This window comes from Pezoporus occidentalis, unplaced genomic scaffold (genome assembly GCF_034315485.1).
Source record: "Pezoporus occidentalis ecotype Australia unplaced genomic scaffold, CSIRO_AGI_Poc_V1 ctg81, whole genome shotgun sequence".
Lineage (NCBI taxonomy): Eukaryota > Metazoa > Chordata > Aves > Psittaciformes > Psittacidae > Pezoporus > Pezoporus occidentalis.
In genome coordinates, this window is record NW_026916170.1 from 8,511,899 (window position 1) to 8,530,404 (window position 18,506).

The window sequence follows — 18,506 nt, forward strand, 5'->3', positions numbered from 1 at the left end:
AAAAGGGGATTCATACCATCTATTTAGACACCTAAATAGGTGACCATAAATCTACTGTCAAGAGCAGCAGAAAAAGCCTGAACTTTCTCCACTGCCAATTTAGAGCACCTAAATTAAAACTCCTAAAGATAGATGGCAAAAACATTTCCCAGAAAGTCTCAGTAAACAGCATCTTCTTATGGTGGCCAGTTCTTTCAGTGTACTAGTGTCCACAATTCAACTGCCATAACTGTATTCATTCTCCTCCACTTGACATTATTACACACAGCCTGGAGTACAGATCAAAGGATGAAGCTAATTATTCAGGCATCCCAATACAAACTCAAATCATCAATACTTAATCTGCTTGAAAGCAGATGACTGGAAATAATGGGCACATTCTCACCATGAAAAACACATCTATGCTTGTTAGAAGTGTGGAATAGACCCTTAGTCAATAAAGGACAGCATCATTTCACAGGCTTTTAAGGGTGGTGTGATCTAAACCATAAAACTTTAAAAACAAATCTATGCATTATACTATATAGACAAATTATTTTTAAAATAGTGTAACAACTTTATACATTGAAAAAAGCTGTAGGAGAGGTAACGCTGATCCCTGACCTATTTGCACCTGTAGAAAGAGAAGTCCTGCAACTGATCTCTCAAGACTATAAATCCATATTTTACCTAAAAGAATTCTTTGCATTATTTCTTAAGGACCATGTTTTACAGATCTGCTTTCCTGCACACCTAAGTTACAGCAGTTGGTTATAGTTAACTATACTGTCTTCCAAAGTCATTCTAGTTAAAGGTATAGTCCTCCTACTAAATTTGCTCACAGAACACAGCAAATCACCTCCTCAGTGGTACCACTGTAAAATCAAATACAAGACTGTAGCGGGAAACAAATAAAAAAATATTCCGGTTAAAAACTCTGCAAGGTTGAGACCAGGAAAGTGTCTGAGCCAATTTTTAAAGCTCAATAATTTGTAACACTGTCATCCACACGGAATTACAAGAACTGTGTCAGCAAATCTGAGAGATTAGCGGAAACTCTTTAACTCACTCAGTATTACAGCTAAAAGTACTATCACTACCAAACTATGACTGAAATCATAAAGGGTTTCCAGGTGGATGTAAAAAATATTTTTGCCCAAGGATACTCTTGCAGGATAGGGTCTGCAATAAGGATATTGCTATGATACAGAGAAACACAACTCGTGCAAATTGAAAATGCAAGTTATGTATTTAGATCATTTGTTTAGGTATTTGACTTAAACTTATCTATTTTCACTAAAATATCTTTTCTTAAAGACTCATTTCAGGTAGGCAACCTTTCTAAACCTTTCTTCTTTTGAAGGCTATATGAAGAGTGTTTACAGGTGCAGTCTGGTCTTTTCAAGAGAAGAGTGTTGACTCTAGACTAGGGCCTTAGAGTGCAAACATGTCAGCTCACTGTCGTTTCATGTTTTGTTAGTGGTCCTAGACCACCGAAATATGCTAAAACAAGTAACAAAGTATAATTAATCATGCATATACACACCTTTCAAATAATGTAACTTATTTTGCTACCTTTCCAGAGTATATATGCCATTATTGAAGTTACACAGACTACATACAGTGAGCATGGAAGACTAAAGCAACAGTTAAGATCTTTTCTCTGAATCATTAGTCTAAGCAGTCTTGCAGAAACGCCTCCCCTACCATCTTCTCCCCCGCCCTCAAGCATCATACTACTATTGTAGTTACTCCCCATTAAAAGAAAACAAAACATTTAAGATCACCACTTCAGAAGTCAGTGAACAACTGGCAAGAATTTAAAAGTACACTACAGTAACTAGCAAGATTTTAAAAGACTGATCTGCCTGTCAGAGTCTTCTGACCCCCAGAGATGCAGTCACTTTAAGCACAAGGAAGACAAGACAAACATCAGCAGGACAAATACTTCTGATACTGCAGTAACTTTGCACTGGTCCCTCTCTTTGCTCCTCTCTCTAAGTCCTAACCTTGCGACTAATTGTCATGAGCTGGCCTGAGCCCAAACTGTTCAAGATCAGCATCACTTTTAACAGCTTGGCTGCATATCAGCTGGAGCAGATTCAGGTAGAAGCTGCACTGTCAGAGGACGCTATTTCTTTTCAGATGGGAGTCTGATCACAAACTAGCACTTGCATTGTGGGCTACTAGGGAATTATGGAGCAAGCACAACTGACTGTATAGGTGCAGTGTTTACATAGATCCAAACCAACACAGTAGTACGCTGTAGGAAAAAAAGTGAAAATGAAGGCATCCATGGTCTCGGATGCACGTGAATCTAATTTCCAGCCGCTCTCATTACCTCAGCCTAGGAAAGCTGACACGCGTCCTGCCTAGCAAGGGCAGGAGCTCATCACCAACTCCCTGCTACCAACAGCAGGAAACCACACTGCGCTGCATCTCGGGGATGTTCCCATAAACGCCGCCAAGCACAAAGCTTCACCCATGCGAAACGTCCCTGCGGTTTCCCAAACGCTTGCGAAACTGCAGCGACAACACCATCCTGCTCAGATAAGAGGGCAGCGGCACACGGGCGGGGACGGTCCTCGGCCGCATCACGAAAAGCAGCGGCAAGACGAGGGCACTGGGGAAGGTGAGGACAGGCCCCTACCCTCTTGCCCCCCCACCACCCCGGGCCGCCCTTGCGGAGGCGGTGGGGCCGCCCGGGGAAAGGAAACTCTCCGTGACAGTAACCAGACACCGCGCTCGAACAAAAGCGCCCCAGTCGCCCGCCGCCGCAGAAGCAGGTTACTCCCTCCCGGGAAAAGGGGCGGAAGGGGAGGGAGCGCGCAGGGAGCAGCCCGGTCCCATGAAACACGCCCCGAGCACCGGCAAGGGGGAGCCCCGGCCGGTGTCGGCCGTGAGTCACTGCCCGAAGAGGAAGCGGCGCGCAGGGGCCGGCGGACGGCAGCACCAGCGCTCCCCCCGCTGCCCACCCGAGTGGCCCCGCAGCGCTCCGATCCCCCGTCAGGCTGCCGTTCCACCGGCCCCCTCCCGGCCCCCCGCCCGCTCGGGCGGCTCTGCTTGTCCCCAGCAAGAGCGAGGGGAAACTCTGCCCGTCCCTTGAGCGGCGGGGGCCCTAGTCCCGTTCCCTCCTCACAACTTTCCCTACAACTCACCACCCCCTCGTACCTCGGTGCTGGTCTCGGCCGTATTCTCCACAGCCATCTTCTGCCAAGGGTCCGCCAGCTGCGCCAGGGGCATCTTACCTACACGGCTCCCGCAGCCTCCGCGCTCCGCTTTCCCGCACCCCGGCGGCGGCGGACGAGGCGGAGGCAGCAAGGCAGACAGCAAGCCCTCGGAAGGGCGCGGGACACCCCGGCTGACTCTAGCGTTAGCTCCGGCGGCGAACTGCTACCCGCTGCCGCCGTCCGTCCGTCCGCCTGTCCCTCCTCCCGCCTCCCGCCTACCTCCCCTCTGCCAGGCGGAGCCGCGCTTCCGCCCTCCCCCCGACCCGCCGCTCGGGTCCAGCTTCCGCTCACAACATGGCGCTGGGCTCGTACCTGCCCGGACCAGGGCGCCTGCGCGCGCCACCGCCAGGCGGGTTTGCTGCCACCGCCCCGGACCTCAGTTCCCCTCAGCGGCCGGGCCGCTGCGGAGGGTGTTCGGAGGAGCGGAGCCACGGGCGAGAGGTTGGAGCGTGGCGCTGCTTGAAGGCCCAGCCAGGACCAAGTCAGTCGCGGGCGCGGCCATGGCTAGGCAGCCGCACCCCGTGGCCGGATGGCGGGGGGAGAGCTCGGTGACCGCGGACGGCCGGGCTGGTGCGGGCTCCTGAGGCAAGGCCTGTCCATATTTAGTTGTTCTCCAGCCTCGGTCGTTTTTGGCCGACGCTGCGCAGGGTGGCGGTGGGCCGGCCGGCCGGCTGGCTGGCTGGCTGGCTGGCTGGCTGGCTGGCTGGCTGGCTGGGCTGAGGCGCGGTTCTTTATCCGAGGCGCCCGTGTGGGGTTTCGCTGTCGGAGCCGCCGCTGTGGGGTTCAGTCAGGGCAGCCCCTGCGGAAAGGTTGTTGAAGGCGCCTTGGGAAGCATGGCCAGGGCCCGGGGAGTAGAGGGAAATGGGAGAAACTGAAGAGTTTGCTTGTATACACAGAAGAACAGATGGGTAAGTTGGGAGGGAGTGTGGACGGGGAGGCAGACACAGCGTTGTGTGGAATATCATTCGGTAAAGAAGGAAAGGAATTAAGATGCAGGAATTTGTTTTTATAGCAGTGCCATTTAAATAGCGGTTGGGCTGCATGAGTAAGAGTTGCCTCGAAGTGAGGAAGTCATACTTCTGCAGCCTGAGAGACATGAAGAAAAAGCTGTCAGGAAAAAAAAAAGGCAAACAACAGAAAACCAAACCAACCCGCAGGTTCTGAAAACAGCTCTTGTTTTACTTTGTATCATCAGCTGTTAGCTAGTATGCAAACAGCTGACTTACATATACTGAGGTCTGTGAACCTGTGTGTTTTTACATGGCTCTCTTAAAATATGAAGCACTGTAATAAATAGTCATCGTTTTGCAGTGTCAGAGGGCTTGGCTGATGCAGAAGAACCCTTGAAACATTATACCAGCAACTGAAGGTAGGTCCTGGTGTCTTGCTGGACAGATGTCCTGGACGTCTTGCTGTTGCAGCCAAATTTTTCAGAACAGTTTGAGAAGGCTACTTCATTTTCACTCCCCCAAAGCATTGTTCCATTTTTGGTAAAAGTTAACATTCTTTAAATATTTGGAGTTTTTTTGGAGGTGGGAGGAATGGCAAGAGTGCTAGTAATTAAAAATGTGTGTGTGTATGCACACAGCCTACTCCTGTTTCTGTTTGGTAACTTTTTTCATCTCACTTCCTAGTCATGTAAACATAAATACCTATCTATGAAGAGGTACAAAGGAGTGGATAGGCAGTTGCTCAGAATGAATCAGACTTCAGCTGGTACTACGGGGGCTTCCATATCTGAAGTAAAATGTCATGATTGAATGATCACTTGCCATCCCCACTGCCAGCTGGGAGAAGCAGCTGTGCCCTATCTTTGCTCACTGCAGTTCACTGTGGCCCTTGCATCAGTCTCTGTTTTGAAGTGGTGAAGTTGCTTGGGCTGCCACATGGTGAGTTAGACTGAGGAACATGTATACCTCAAAACTAACCCTATCCTTTTCACCTTCTGTTGTCCTCAAATCCCTCCTCCCCTCCCTCTCAGCCAACCCCATCAAAGGTTGAAGAGAGGTCAGAACTGCTTCCTTCGAAAATGGAGGCACTTTGCAAAACTCTGGCCAGTCATTGGTATGAAATTTAGAACAGAAAATAGGTATTTCGGTAGCGCTTGGCTGTCTTTATGCTTAATAGCATAATACTAATAGTGAGGAATAATTTTTTTGTAGTCTGGTCAGCATCAGGTCATTTCCATCTCAAACTGACTGCTGGAAGGTTGAACAGAAAACTCATGTTCACAGCAGTTGTACATAATGTGGTTGACATGCAAATCAGGACTTTTTTAAAAAAACCTTGAGTTCATGTAAAATTCCATAATGAAAAAAAAAGTGTTTCTTTCCATCCCTCTGGAAACATCAGTTTCTATTCCTTCATGGGGATAACTCACAGTATCAAAGCTCGTGCAGTTGTACCTGCATCAACTACACAGGTACGTACACCTGAGACGTGCCATTAGGGAGAAGAGCCTGAGCAGCTGAAAGGTGGTAACAGGAAGAAAAACATAAACCTAAGCTTGCATTTAGCACAGTTCAAGCAGTCCATCTTTATGTAAGACTTCCTTCCTTTAAATAAAAATTTCAGTGATCTCTTTTCCTTTCATAGTTGTCTAATCCTTTCCTGCCATAGATACCTGTTCCAAATTCCTTGTTTGAATTAAAAACTTTTTAGAAGGAGAGTGGGCGTCACATTTCAGTTAGCATCTCTAAATGTTGTATGTTGGTCATCTTTTGTTCTTGCCTTTATGTGTCCTATGAATCCAGAAAAAACAAGGGCAGAGGTTTTATGGATGCACATATAAGAGGCTTGCAAACAATAGAAACCTGACCTTTTCTCAGGCACTGAAGTACAGAGGGTAGGCAGAAGTATGCCATTTCATTGTTCAGGGGGTTGAGTATTATCACACCACACATTTAAATTTTATAAAGGAGAAAGCTGCATCAGGATTTTAATAGGAGCTGAAGTGCAAGAACAGACTTCAGGGCAAGAAAATTGTTTGGAAATTGTCTCCACAGGGAAGAGAAATCTATCAGTAAATCTCTGGGAGATGCAGGGGATTCTGACTTTCAGATCCTGGTAAACTCAGACTTGGATTGCCATCCCAGTGAGAGGTAAGATGCTGAAGATATTTTGCCTCGAGACAGCAGCTTGTATTTTTCATTTCTCTTGTCTTAGGCCAAAGCAAGATCATGCTTTCAGCTGTGGCAGCAGACCTTTCCTTTTACCTTCTTTCCCTCTAGGCACAGCCATCACTACTCGACTGTAGTCACCACTAATAACTGTCTGTCACTAGACTTGGTTGTGTGGGTTGATTTCACCTTTGCATAAGTGGTTGCAATTGTATTCCATCCAGACAAATGTTTTGCATGCATTGCACTGGAAAATTTGATCCTGTTCATTAGGAGAAGGGTAGCATATAACGCCAAAATGACAATACTGTATAAAATCCTCTTAACCTGTTATATGAATTAGGTGGGTGTCACAAACCCCACCATTTGTTGATCTCGCTTCTAACAAATCTCACTAAAATGTCACCCTATTGAAAGGGAGACATCAGCTTAGTAGGACTTAGCTGTCTTTCCCCACAAAAGGCATCTTGGTGTGTGAGTAGCAGAAATTTGGGAAGCTTGCTTATGGTTGGTGGTAGCTAATGCTTTGCTAGCTTTGAAGTAGTAGCTACTTGCTCTTTGCAATTAATGCAGAATTCATAGCAGAGAATGAATATTTTGGGTCCTAACCCAAAAATAATAAGTGTAAAATGGAATTAGTTTTCTAATGTTACTATCAGAAAAATACTTTGTAGCTTGAACTTGTCTTTTTAAAATACAAGTGAAAGGGGGAGGAGGGAAACAAAGCAAAGTATTTATAGCAACAAAACTCACAATCTGATGCTCATCTAGAAACTGCAGTATTGTACTAGGCGTGAATTATAATGCAGTCTCTTCTGGATTAAAATTAATAGAATATGAAAAAATAAATGCTTTCCAAAAATGTGAAATTCAGTTTAAAGTATTACAACCATAGTACTGAGGTGTGTAATTTGAATTTAATGCACGAGAAAATATACAGAAGTTACTGTCCAAATTTCCATGGGAAAAGCCCCCAAGGAGTTAAAAAAAAAAAAATAAATCAGTACCATTTATTTGTATAGCCAGTAGATGCAGAGAGTCTCTTAAGACACCTGGATTCAATTCCTAGCAGATCACAAAGGACAACTGTATAATTTAGTAAGTCACTCAATATAGATGAGATTCAACTAAGGGAACTTCTTTCTTCATGATGTTTTCAAAAGTGTGAAGAGGCTTTGATTGGAGAAGTGTAAATACATCCTGCCGAAACAGACTAAGGAAGCCTTAGTGCTAATTAGAACTGGTTGCTCTGTGCTTTAGTTGTGAATATAAAGAACATCTCCTTAACTTCATTGGGATATTGAAAAGATGTTACATTGATGTTTGGAAAGCTGACAAAAGACCAAGGGGAGAGAGACAAAGTGTTGCAAGAAGTTTCCAGCTGGTATGAGTTGTTACAGCAGCGACACCAGAAGGATTGGCTATATGAATCAGGGTTGGAGTTACAATCAATAATTAAAATGGGAAGAACTGAAATGAATGTCTATTGTGTATTAAGACTTAACCTGACCTTTTAAGCAACATCTGCTGAAGAGTGCTTTCACCATTACAGGCCCCTGGATGATGGAATCATTCAGGAATGCGAACATTTCCTACATTTTCCTCGGGCAGGCTCTTCTTTGAAGTTCTGGTCCTGCGAGTGTAGTAGAAGATGTGATAATGACAATAAGAATACCTTTAAATCCTATGTATATTAGAGATACGGTGTCTGACTCATTGCTTAAAACTTAACTTTTTTGAATGTATGTATGTTTACACTGAAAGAGTAAAGCATAATGGGCTAGGTTCCATGGTATTACTGCTCTGACTTTTATCTGTGGTCACTGTACTAGCAGGAAATACTGTGCCTGTGGTTTCTACATCCTGAGTGGAAATCTGGAATTAAGTAAAATACGGTCTCATTACACCATACCTGCCTCCAACATATGTTCTTGTTTTAGTGTTTCTGTACATTACAGATAGCTCAGATTTATCTTCTGAGTGACAAAGATTACCCTGTTCACCACAGAGTATGAGAAACCTTTTGCTGAGCTTTGAAATCTTACATGGAAACCTGCTATCAAATACTGACTACAGGTTGTCACCCCATTATAGTGGAACATTCATAGGCAGGTCAGAATTTCAGACTGTGGTATTTTGAGACAAAAAGGAAACTGTAGAGAATGGGTAAGGATCAGTTGCCAAGGGCTGGGGTTCTTCTGGGTTAAAAATGACACAAGAAAGCTGCTCACAAAAAAAAAAAAAAAAAAACAAAGGTCATAGAGGTAGAATATAATATTATACAAGATATTATAGTAATAACAAACTTGTCAGCTTCCACAAGAAGAGGCCACAGCACTAAATATACCCTGTCTTTTCCCCAAGATCTAGGAGTTTAAGGGTCACATAATTTTTATTATTGCTTTTTATTATTGCTATCAAATTAGGTCTGATTTAAAGTCTACTGACATGCAAAGCAGTTTGTCTAGCTTTTGGGGGATTTAACCTTACCACCTCAATTTCCTGGTTTTATGCTCTCCCAATTAAATAGTTTTAATGTCCTCCCCATTCCTTGATCTCTTTAAAAGCTACCTACCAAATCATCTACTCTAACAATCTTAGTCTTCATTTCCTTTTATAGATTATCCAGTGACTCTTAGCCAAGAATCCCCTTTAAATATAGAAAGCTTTACTTTCTCCTTCCTGACCCCTAATTACACTCAACAGGATTCTCCTGACTGAGCTAGCAGCTGTAGTTTTTTCTGCTTGATAACAACTGAGCTTCATTCTTGGCAGTCTGCTGATCTTTTCTGAAGTGATCAGACCTAAAAATGTGGTATGCTGCCTCCACTGATTTGAAAGACCTGTGTGTTCTGTCAAGACAGTTCACTCACTCTTCCACCAGTATCTCACATTTGTGCCTTGCCTTTTCCCCTGCAGAGAACCAAGCAGTGCCATTTGGGGGATGGGAGGGAAAGTTTGTGACTGTGCCTGTGTTTTCCAGTGATCAATAAAACTTGTTGCATCATAAATGTAAATCACAAAGTATAGTAATTGTGTATGTTGTGCAACAGGCTGTATGTATGTAGTATTTTCCCCACCTGCCTGCATGATGTCTGCTGTTCAGTGCAGCTGGGAAATTTCTGCAATGAGCTCTGGCCCCCTTGTAATTCAGGTATGTAATGGATTCACATTCACATGTACTGTTGGTATACAACTGTGAAAAAAGAAGTTCACTGATGGTTGGCTTACCCTGAAGTATTTCTTCACCACTTACTATGAGCTGGGTGTTGGCAAACTCCAGAGTATACTGGTACCCTTCCTTTTGTCCCTTGAGTGATTACAGGTGAAAAATCACACACGGGACCTACTCTGTGTAGGTCACTCATGTGAGTGATTTACAGGAGAAAAATCACTCACGGGAGCTACTCTGTGCCTACTCTGAGCCTACTCTGAATATGAATATTTCAGATCCCCAGCAATCATTCCAGGACCATGCGATGACACAGTTCCACAGTGAGTGCTCATTTCCATCATTCAAAATCAGTGATTACTGAAGGGAGGAATAAACATGATGGAACCTATGTCATTATCTGAAGGGAATGGAGAGAAATGTGTTAGCTAGAACAACCCTGTCCCCCTCATGGATACTGCGCTCTGCCCCTGCTGTGCTGACCCACTTTGTCCTATTTAATGGAGCTGACATCCTCAAGGCCCTGCCATAAGGAGTAGCAAGATGATGAGGCAATAACATTTATCCAGTGTTGCAGAGCAGCTGAAGGCTGTATTAAGAAATGGTCCTTTATTTGGAGCTTTGGTGTTTCAAAAAGGTGTGTATGTGACAGGTAAGTCCAGAACTGTAAGATCTGTGCTGTCTGAGCTGTAAAATGTTCTGGGCTATGGTATGCTTAAGCTAAGAAGTAGTAGGACTTGACCTACTGCTAGATCAGGTGAGATACTGTAGGCGGAGGAGGGGAACTTGTAGAAGATTTTTGGCTTATTGGTCATTCAGTGGAGGAGAGGAAGGTAATGTAAGATGGAGGGGGAAATTGGAATGTGAGTCTAAGAGATGATGTTTTAAACAGGGAAGAAGGAAAAGTTTTCTAAATTGTTTTAGAAGAGTAAGGAAGAGAAAAGACAATTCTAAAGAGCATATAAGGAGCATTTCTGTGTCTTGAAAATTAATAGCCGGTTAATCCTATATAAGAATTTTTGTGTCAAGATTTCATGAATCCCAGGAAATTGGATAGGCTGATGTGATAACAGTGATAAGCCATAGAGATACTCTAAGCAATTGCGGAAATCTGCAAATATTTTCTTTTTTAAAGTAACTTGATACAAGAGTAATGAAACAAACAAGCATTCAGTGTCTCATTAAATCCATTACAGCCAGATAACGCTTCGAATGGCTTCAACTAAAAGTTTGCAGTAAGAAGCAAATTTTCAGCTCATGAGTGGGCCTACAAATAAATGGAATCACCACAGACAGTAGAAAGGATTAAAAGAGTTCTCAGGATTATATTCCTCCTCTACTGATTCACTTTCAGCAAAACTGAAACTGTCTGACTTCAAAGAAGCTGTTTTAAAAATCACAGTTTTCAGGAAGAAATGACATTATTTTGCCTGTCTCACCAGAATGAATGTTCCTCTGCCGAGCACAAATGGGTTGCTTGCCCTAGTTGAACAAAGGCTATGATGAGGGCTTTGATCAGTGTTGACAGTGTTCCTGCAGTATTTCAGTGTCTCATTCCTTTGTGCTTTCTAGAACCACTACTAATGACATTGGTTAAAAGAGTGTAAATTGCAATAAGATGGCCATCTCCAGAGGGTGCTGAATCAGTCTGTTGCAAGGATTCTTTAATTATTAATTTTATTGCTACAGATTTTTTTGTTTTGTTTTGTTTTGTTTAATAGTTTCTCAGGACAAAGAGATCCTTGATGAGCTCCTTAAAGCACCACTCATCCATATGACAAAATTTGTCTACTTCAGTCCACAGAAAACCCTTTAACATTAGTGACATATCAATGCTCATGTTTAAAGGATTACGTTCCACACTGGGTTTATTTTTCCTTGGAGACAAGTAGGAAATCTGTCACTCATTTCCTTCTAGTCAGCTCTGACTGCCTTTTCTCAGTCCTCTTAATCCTCTGTACATTTATTCTTCATTTTATTTTCTGAAGACAGACCTGGTTCTCTTAACTTCATTCTTGTGTTTCTTTCAAGGTATTCTTCATCCTTCTTGCACAGCTCAATTCTGGCACTTGGCAGAAGAAGCATGTCTTCTGCTCTCCCTGCAATACATTGAGTGAGTACGAGATGCTCACCCACCTCATGTACATCTATTTCCTCACTTACCACATCTCCTCTTTCCTGCCTAGTCATCTTAATTTTTACCTATCTCTGCATTGCTTCCCTTTTTCATACTTAAACCCTTTCTGTTCATATCTTCCCATTTGCTGTACAAAAAACCTCTCTAATCGTCCTTGTCAAGTCATCAGCTTCTCATTAAATCGTGTACCTTCAGGAGCTGTGTATTTGCAATTCAGCATTTCCTGTCTGTCACCACTGCCAGGAGTTGCAGTCCCATTGCTGCAGTGTTTTCATCACCTTTCCTCTCATCACTCACCAGCAAAACCAAACTGCTCTCATCTCTCTTGACATTTCCTCACCTTCAGTTCTTTCTGCTTCTTACTTAGGTTCAGCTTCATGGCTCAGAACTCTGTCCTGACTTAATTTCACTTTTCTCATTTTATCCTTTACCTTGTTCATGGTTCTGTATTCTTCTGCATCTTCTTTCCTAGTGCTTCTTAGCCTCATGCATTTTTTATTTCACTTTGTGCTTCAGGCTTTTCACATAGAAATCCCTGCTCTTCCCCAGATCCCCTTGAGTCTTCTTGTATCCATCTTAATAGTGTCTCTCAGCTGCTGTCCCAGAAAGTGTATTTTTTCCAAGTTAAAAAGCTCTTCAAAGCACGGCTTTTGTACTGTCAAAAAGCAAAAGCAGCTCTTCAATCTCCACTTTAAAAGTTAGGAGTGGGCTTGAGAGAGAGATATTTTTGCAGATGTAGAGCCCTATTCTGTACTGTCCTCTGGGGCTTACAGGTTGGGCATCTGACAGACTCCATATAAGGTCACTTTTGAATGTTTTGACAAATGGTTTAAACTCTTCCCTGGTTTAATTAGGTGCAGTTCTAAAGTATTTGGAGGACTTGTTCCCACTTAATACAAGGCTGAAATTGCCATAAGCCTCATGTGTTGGTGCTCCATAAAGAAAGGGAAAATAAGAAAAAAATTATTCAGTTACAAGCCTTTGAAAAATGCATATATACTTTTTAGCATGGAATGACAATTGCAAAAAAATAACTAATTTGAGGGAGTGGGTGGAAAGAAAACGTATTAGTAGGCATGAGAAAAAGTTAAGCTTCCCATACTCTCTTTCATGCTTCTCCTTTACCAGTGCTGTGGAGACTGAAAATAACTTCACTCTGAGTGATGTCATCACCATTAGAAGCATGCTGTCAGCTTAATTTGTTTCCTGACTTCAGCAGGAGAAATAGAATCTGACTGCTGACTCACTTGTTAGGTCTGAAGTAAAGTAGTTACACTTACTTCATCTATTTGGCCACGAGTTTGGGGTTTTAAATATCCACCCCCTTTGCAGCAGGTACTTGTATTCATGAAGGAAAAAGGAAATGAGTCTGAAATAATTCTTCACTTCGTTATTATAAAGAAGGTGTTATCTAAAGCAGGAATATGTAAGATTGTTACAGAGTTGCCCTACTGCATAATTTCCTTCTTTCATACAGGCCACGGTGGTCTGCTTGTTGGGTGTCTGGGATGGTTGAGTGTTACCTTAGCCTCAGCCTCAGCAGCTGGTGCAGTACCAGTGCTCTTAGCAGCGATGCTTTGGCTACAGATCCACTGTTCAGATGCTTTTATTTTTCTTTCTTGGCCTGCCCCCTAATGTCTTTGCAAGCTGAAGTGAAGAAGACTGTGTGCAAGTGGACCCTCCTGTGGGTCCACCATTTCTCCATTTCACTATCCTTTGTTTTCTATGTGCCTGTGAGGTTGGGAAGATTTTTTCTTGCCCGCAGAGAATATCTTTAATGACTACATGACATATTTTACACACATTTTGGATGAGGAAAAAAGAAGAAGAAGTTGCAGTTCACTTTGGACTGGCAAAGCAGCAGCAAATGAAGACTTTTTCAGATAGCGTTTTTTTGTGTTGTTCTTTTCTTTTCTTTTTTTTTTTTTTTTTGCCTACCTTCTGTATTTAAGTACCTGGGGGCCAGATCCTCTGCTGGCAGAAGATGACAAGGGCTTTAGCTTTTTTAACCACTTTGCATTTTCTGGGGATTTAAAGCTTTGACTGCTTCTGACTCACTGAAGCAAAGTGGAGTTGTGTCCATAATCAAAATATAGAGCATACTTGAATGCAATGAACGTCTCTAAATATTTAGGGCAAGGAAGAATGCATCCAAGAAATAAGAAAAAAACGATGCAGATTGTTTCAGTTGTGTGGTTTTCCTCAGGAAGTTTTAAGGAGCACTGCCTTAGTTTCAATTTATTTTTAAATAACCTAAAGGTTATTTAATATCAGATCTAGATGTATTTTCTGCCTTTAGCTTGTTTGGTTTTAGTTCCTCCTTTTAGAGTTTAGGTTGGGAGCTACTCCTTGCTGTTTTTTTACCCATTTGTTAGGATGCAGGAAAAAACATGCTGGTGTATTTCTAAATTCTCATGGACTCCATCAATTGTTTTTTAATATGTCACACTTTTAATCACGTGTGCATTTTAATGATGGAACTCCATGCTACTGTAGGAAAACCCAAGGAATTCTAGAATTCTGGATGTCACAGCAACAGTAACAATACTCTTTTATAACTCTTCCCCAGGGATTAATTTGAGTTGTAGGATGTATCTTCTTGTAAACAGACTGTGAAAACTAATGGCAACATTTCATTTAAATACAAAGATACATGGGAAAGCAATTTACTAGCACATTAGAATAATAAATACAATTCTTTTTCCATTGAAACCAGGGGCATAATTCAAATAAATGCCTACTGGAGCAAAACTCAATCTAACTTTTTAACTTCTATTTCAAAATGGCAAAGTTCATCTAGACATCATAGAGGATTGATGCATAGCATCCTCCAACTTTAGGACATGTCAAAACCTTTCTGGTGTAACATCATGCATTTAAAATACATTGTCTCTGTATTCAGAATCAGATATTGGCTCTGTAGTAATTTTTAGGATGGTGTGGAGAAGACTGCCATCCTAATGCTGCAGACTAATTTAATGCTGCTGTAGGAATCCTCCTAGATTCAAGATAGGTTTATTGCAGGATGAGGAAAGTTTGCAGTATTAGCATAGATATTTATATCTCTGGCTTAAATGGACTATACCAATACACACAGTTTCTGTGAAAACATCCAAGTATTTTTCATCCTGTAACAATGAAGATTAATGAATAGCTGCTTTTGCTCATGGACTGGTAAAGGACTTTAAATTAGAGAATTGAAATTTCCATGTTTCAAGGGCTCTGTGTCATAAACAAGACTAGGAGGGACTTCTTCTGCCATCGTACAATGGCATCTAAAAGATTCATGCTTAGCCTTGCCTTTTAACTCTGCATACAGTTTGGTGAACTCTTCACATAAACTGCTCTGCATCCTATAAAACAGCTTATACTTGTGGATTTTGAAAGGCACAAACCATTGAAAGCTCATGGAAGTTACCAAACAAAATTTAAATAGAAACTTCATGATCTGGCCCAGAGAAAGCTGAAGTAAATCATTCTTCACTGTTACTACTGACAGTTACTGAGCAAATAAGTTGGTAAGCAAGCTGAAGGAGATTTCAGCTAAAGGAACAATATCTAGAAAATAAAAAATGATAAAAATAATAAGTAAACAGCATTACAGTAACTATGAATTCAGCCTTCTTGATGAATAGATGGTTTTTAAGCTGTTCAAAACCATAAGCATTAATACTTTGTCTACCATAATATTATTCTATTTTGTATTTGGTGATTTCCTGGGGTAACAGTTGGACTTGATGATCTTAAAGGTCATTTCCAACCTAGTTGGTTCTATGATTCTATGTTTAAAAAATTGTAATGACTGGATTGAGTGTCATGTCTTCATTAGGGTGTGTTCAAACTCACTGAATTTCTACATCTAAAGGCTGGAGGAGAATAAAGGACACCTAAGCCATAGCTGTGTTTGATGTCATGTGTATTACTAAACATGCATATACAAAATACAAAAAAAAGTGAAGAAACTGTAGAAGGAAGATTCTTCTCGCCTTATCAACTGTGTAATTTTGCCTTGCAAAACAGAGTAAACCCCAGGTTTTCTAATGGTAATGTCTCAGATCAGACCCTGGAATCAGCTATGTATTTGTTTCATCCATTGGTCCCTGGCATATCTACTGATTTGTCCTGCTGCTTCTTTCTCATAGGTTAACCATTTGTTTAAACAATATTCAAAATAGTAGCATAGTACCTGGGCAGCAGCTGACCTGCATGCTTTATACTTGTCATCAAAGCAAAAGAAACACAAAACCCTACACAAGTTCAGCTTGACTTTTTAGCTGGAGGAAGAAGCAGATACTGGTGTTAATTTCATGCTTTTAAAAATGCAGATCTTCATTACAGCTATTGTTCCCAATTCAAAATCAGTTAGATTTACTGTCTATCGCAATTCCTAGTTGCAATTCTGGAGCACCAGGAACTGCCTCTATACAAAAGGCTGTAATCAAGGACTTGCAAAAATTAAATAGATGCGGGCATCGCCACACTTATTATAGGAATTATAATGTAATAAGTGCCAGGTGGATGCATAGACTATGGCAGAATAAAAAATACAGAGTTATAGCAGCTTTATGAGTTTGTATTGTTTTGTAAAACGTAGCTAGTGCCTTCTTTTCATAAAACTTTCTGTAGGACTGAGAGGCAGGGTTTAAGGTTGAGAAGTGTTGGTTCTGCTAGCAAGTCTGTGGAACATTTTGGGTAATGCAGCAAAACTTCACTTTCTGAAAATTATAAAGTAGAATGTGACAATTGTCATTGATAATTTTATTATATTGAGATAATCGCTGTTACCTTTTAACGTTGTTTAAAACGTGCAAATTGTAGAAAGATGGATACACATGTAGCTTATGTGTGGTTGTATATTGGGTCACTGCCTGAAGATAAACTTAAAAATGTGAGGAAAAATGTTAGTCATTTGAAGTCAAGCTTAGTGTTGTATCTGGAGGAGACTTTCTGCACTCAGACAGTACTTTCTCACTTGAGACAAATTATCTTTTTTTCTTGCAGGTAAGTAAGTCCCTACCAAGTCTCTCAACCTTCCTGGGCAGCCACTTGCAGGGTCTCTATCTCAAACTGCAACTCGGACAGCCTTGGGTATCTGGACAGACTTCACAGCAACCTCAAAGCTGAGAGACACAAGAGGGGACCAACCAAGCCAGGTGAAAGCTGACCCTCATAAGAAGGAGACTGGTGGCTGTGCCTAAATAGGATGCATCTTTCAAGAGTATTGCATGGGAAGCCTCTGTATTCTGGCTGAAAGTGCTGGGCAGTTAGCAGGGTGCTGGTGAACCTTCAATCCTTGAACTGAAATGTTAAAAATATCCCCTTCAAGCAACAAAACCAAACAGACTAAGAAAGTGACTCCTAGTGCTTCAAGGTACCATAATACCTGCAGTGATAAGAGCAGGAGGGTCATGGTAAGGGCAAAGGCTGGGAGTAGGGCTGAGAACAAAACTCTGAAGAGAGCCAGCTGGGCAAACTACAACCACCAGGAAGTTGCTCAGATAAGCAAGCTCAGAGAAAGTCATAGTATCTGCATTCCTGGTCCTGGAATGGATGCGTGGACCTACACCTGCCTTGTTTGCCTGGCTTGTCAAATTAGGTATGTCTGCTGGGCTCCTAAGCCTGGGATTTTCATGCAGGAAAACAATCAATTAACTTCTAACCATGATTTCCTTTAAGACAGTGACAACAGCTTTTCCATAGATAATGTGGGCTTGTCCCACATCTACCCTGTTCCTCTTTTAAGTTTCTGAGTGAGAAAAGCCATGGTAGTGAGTATTTATTGTTTCTTTGGTATTGTTGTGGTTTAAGCCCAGCCATAACTCAGAACCATGCATCTGCTCGCTCGCTCCCTCCCCCCCCCTCCTCTCCCTGCTCCCAGAGGAATGGGGAGGAGAATTGAAAGAATGTAACTCTCATGGGCCGAGATAAGAGCAGTCCAGTAACTAAGGTATAACACAAATCACTGCTGCTAGCACCAGTAATAATAATGATAAAGGAAATAACAAGGGAAGAAAATACAACCGCTCACCACCCGCTGACTGATACCCAGCCTGACCGAGCAGTGATCTAGCCCTTCGGGGTAACTGCCCCCAGTTTATATATTGGGCATGACCTGCTGTGGTATGGAATACCTCTTTGGTTAGTTTGCGTCAGGTGTCCTGTCTCTGCTTCCTCCCGGCTTCCCCTCCTCCCTGGCAGAGCATGAGACTCAGAAAGTCCTTGGTCAGAGTAAACATTACTGAGGAACAACTAAAAACACCGGTGTTATCAGCGCTGTTCCCAGGCTGAAAGTCAAAAACACAGCACTGCACCAGCTACTAAGAAGGAGAAAAATGACTGCTACTGCTGAACCCAGGATAGGTATCTAGGAGAAAGTCTTTTCCTCAGCATCTCCCCTTAACCCTCCTGCAGCCATGGTTTGAGCTGTCCCATAGTCTCAGGCATTTCCCAGGGTGGTTCACCAAACTTAAAAGTTGTCTCGCATCTGGGTGTTTCCATCCATTTGTTCCAGGATCAGGAAAGTGAGCAGCAGTCTAGTCCGTATCTTCTTTATAATATTCCTTCCAAGCCCTGTTGCTGTTTTCCAGTTAATCCTTTCCCAGCTTAACATCTGGCGTAACTTAGTCTGAATGTGTCTGTGAAGATATGTGTGTCTCTTCACTGTTGGGTGAGGGGGTCAGTATTTATACAGTGGATGAACCTGATCAACAGTGTGGGAGCTTTGGTTTTCACTTGTTTGGCTGGGGATGTTATAAGGTCAGAGAGAACTGGGGAGATAGTGGACACAAATGGGACTTCTGGGGCTAGTGTGAGACAGAGAAATGGCCCCAGGGTCCAAGGCAAGAGCTGGATATTTGCATATTTCTAAT

At 42.3% G+C, this 18,506-nt stretch overlaps 1 protein-coding gene and 1 long non-coding RNA gene across 4 annotated transcripts in view; one reads left to right on the top strand and one right to left on the bottom strand.

Moving 5' to 3' along the window:
- Positions 1 to 3,568, bottom strand: part of RPS6KA3 (ribosomal protein S6 kinase A3) — a 78,727-nt gene extending 75,159 nt beyond the window's left edge. For 2 of the 3 annotated variants that reach the window (XM_062603803.1, XM_062603802.1), the window contains exon 1: positions 3,151 to 3,395. In XM_062603803.1, the coding sequence (XP_062459787.1) occupies positions 3,151 to 3,222 (72 nt within the window). In that variant the 5' untranslated portion in view covers positions 3,223 to 3,395. Of the gene's footprint in view, positions 1 to 3,150; positions 3,396 to 3,521 lie in introns of those variants that run through there. The other variant, XM_062603805.1, reaches the window with a different exon arrangement.
- Positions 3,569 to 3,908: 340 nt separating this feature from the next.
- Positions 3,909 to 13,543, top strand: LOC134156059 (uncharacterized). Its single transcript, XR_009961815.1, has 3 exons — positions 3,909 to 8,456; positions 11,532 to 11,613; positions 12,766 to 13,543. It is a non-coding gene; the product is annotated as an uncharacterized LOC134156059 (long non-coding RNA).
- Positions 13,544 to 18,506: the final 4,963 nt, after the last annotated feature.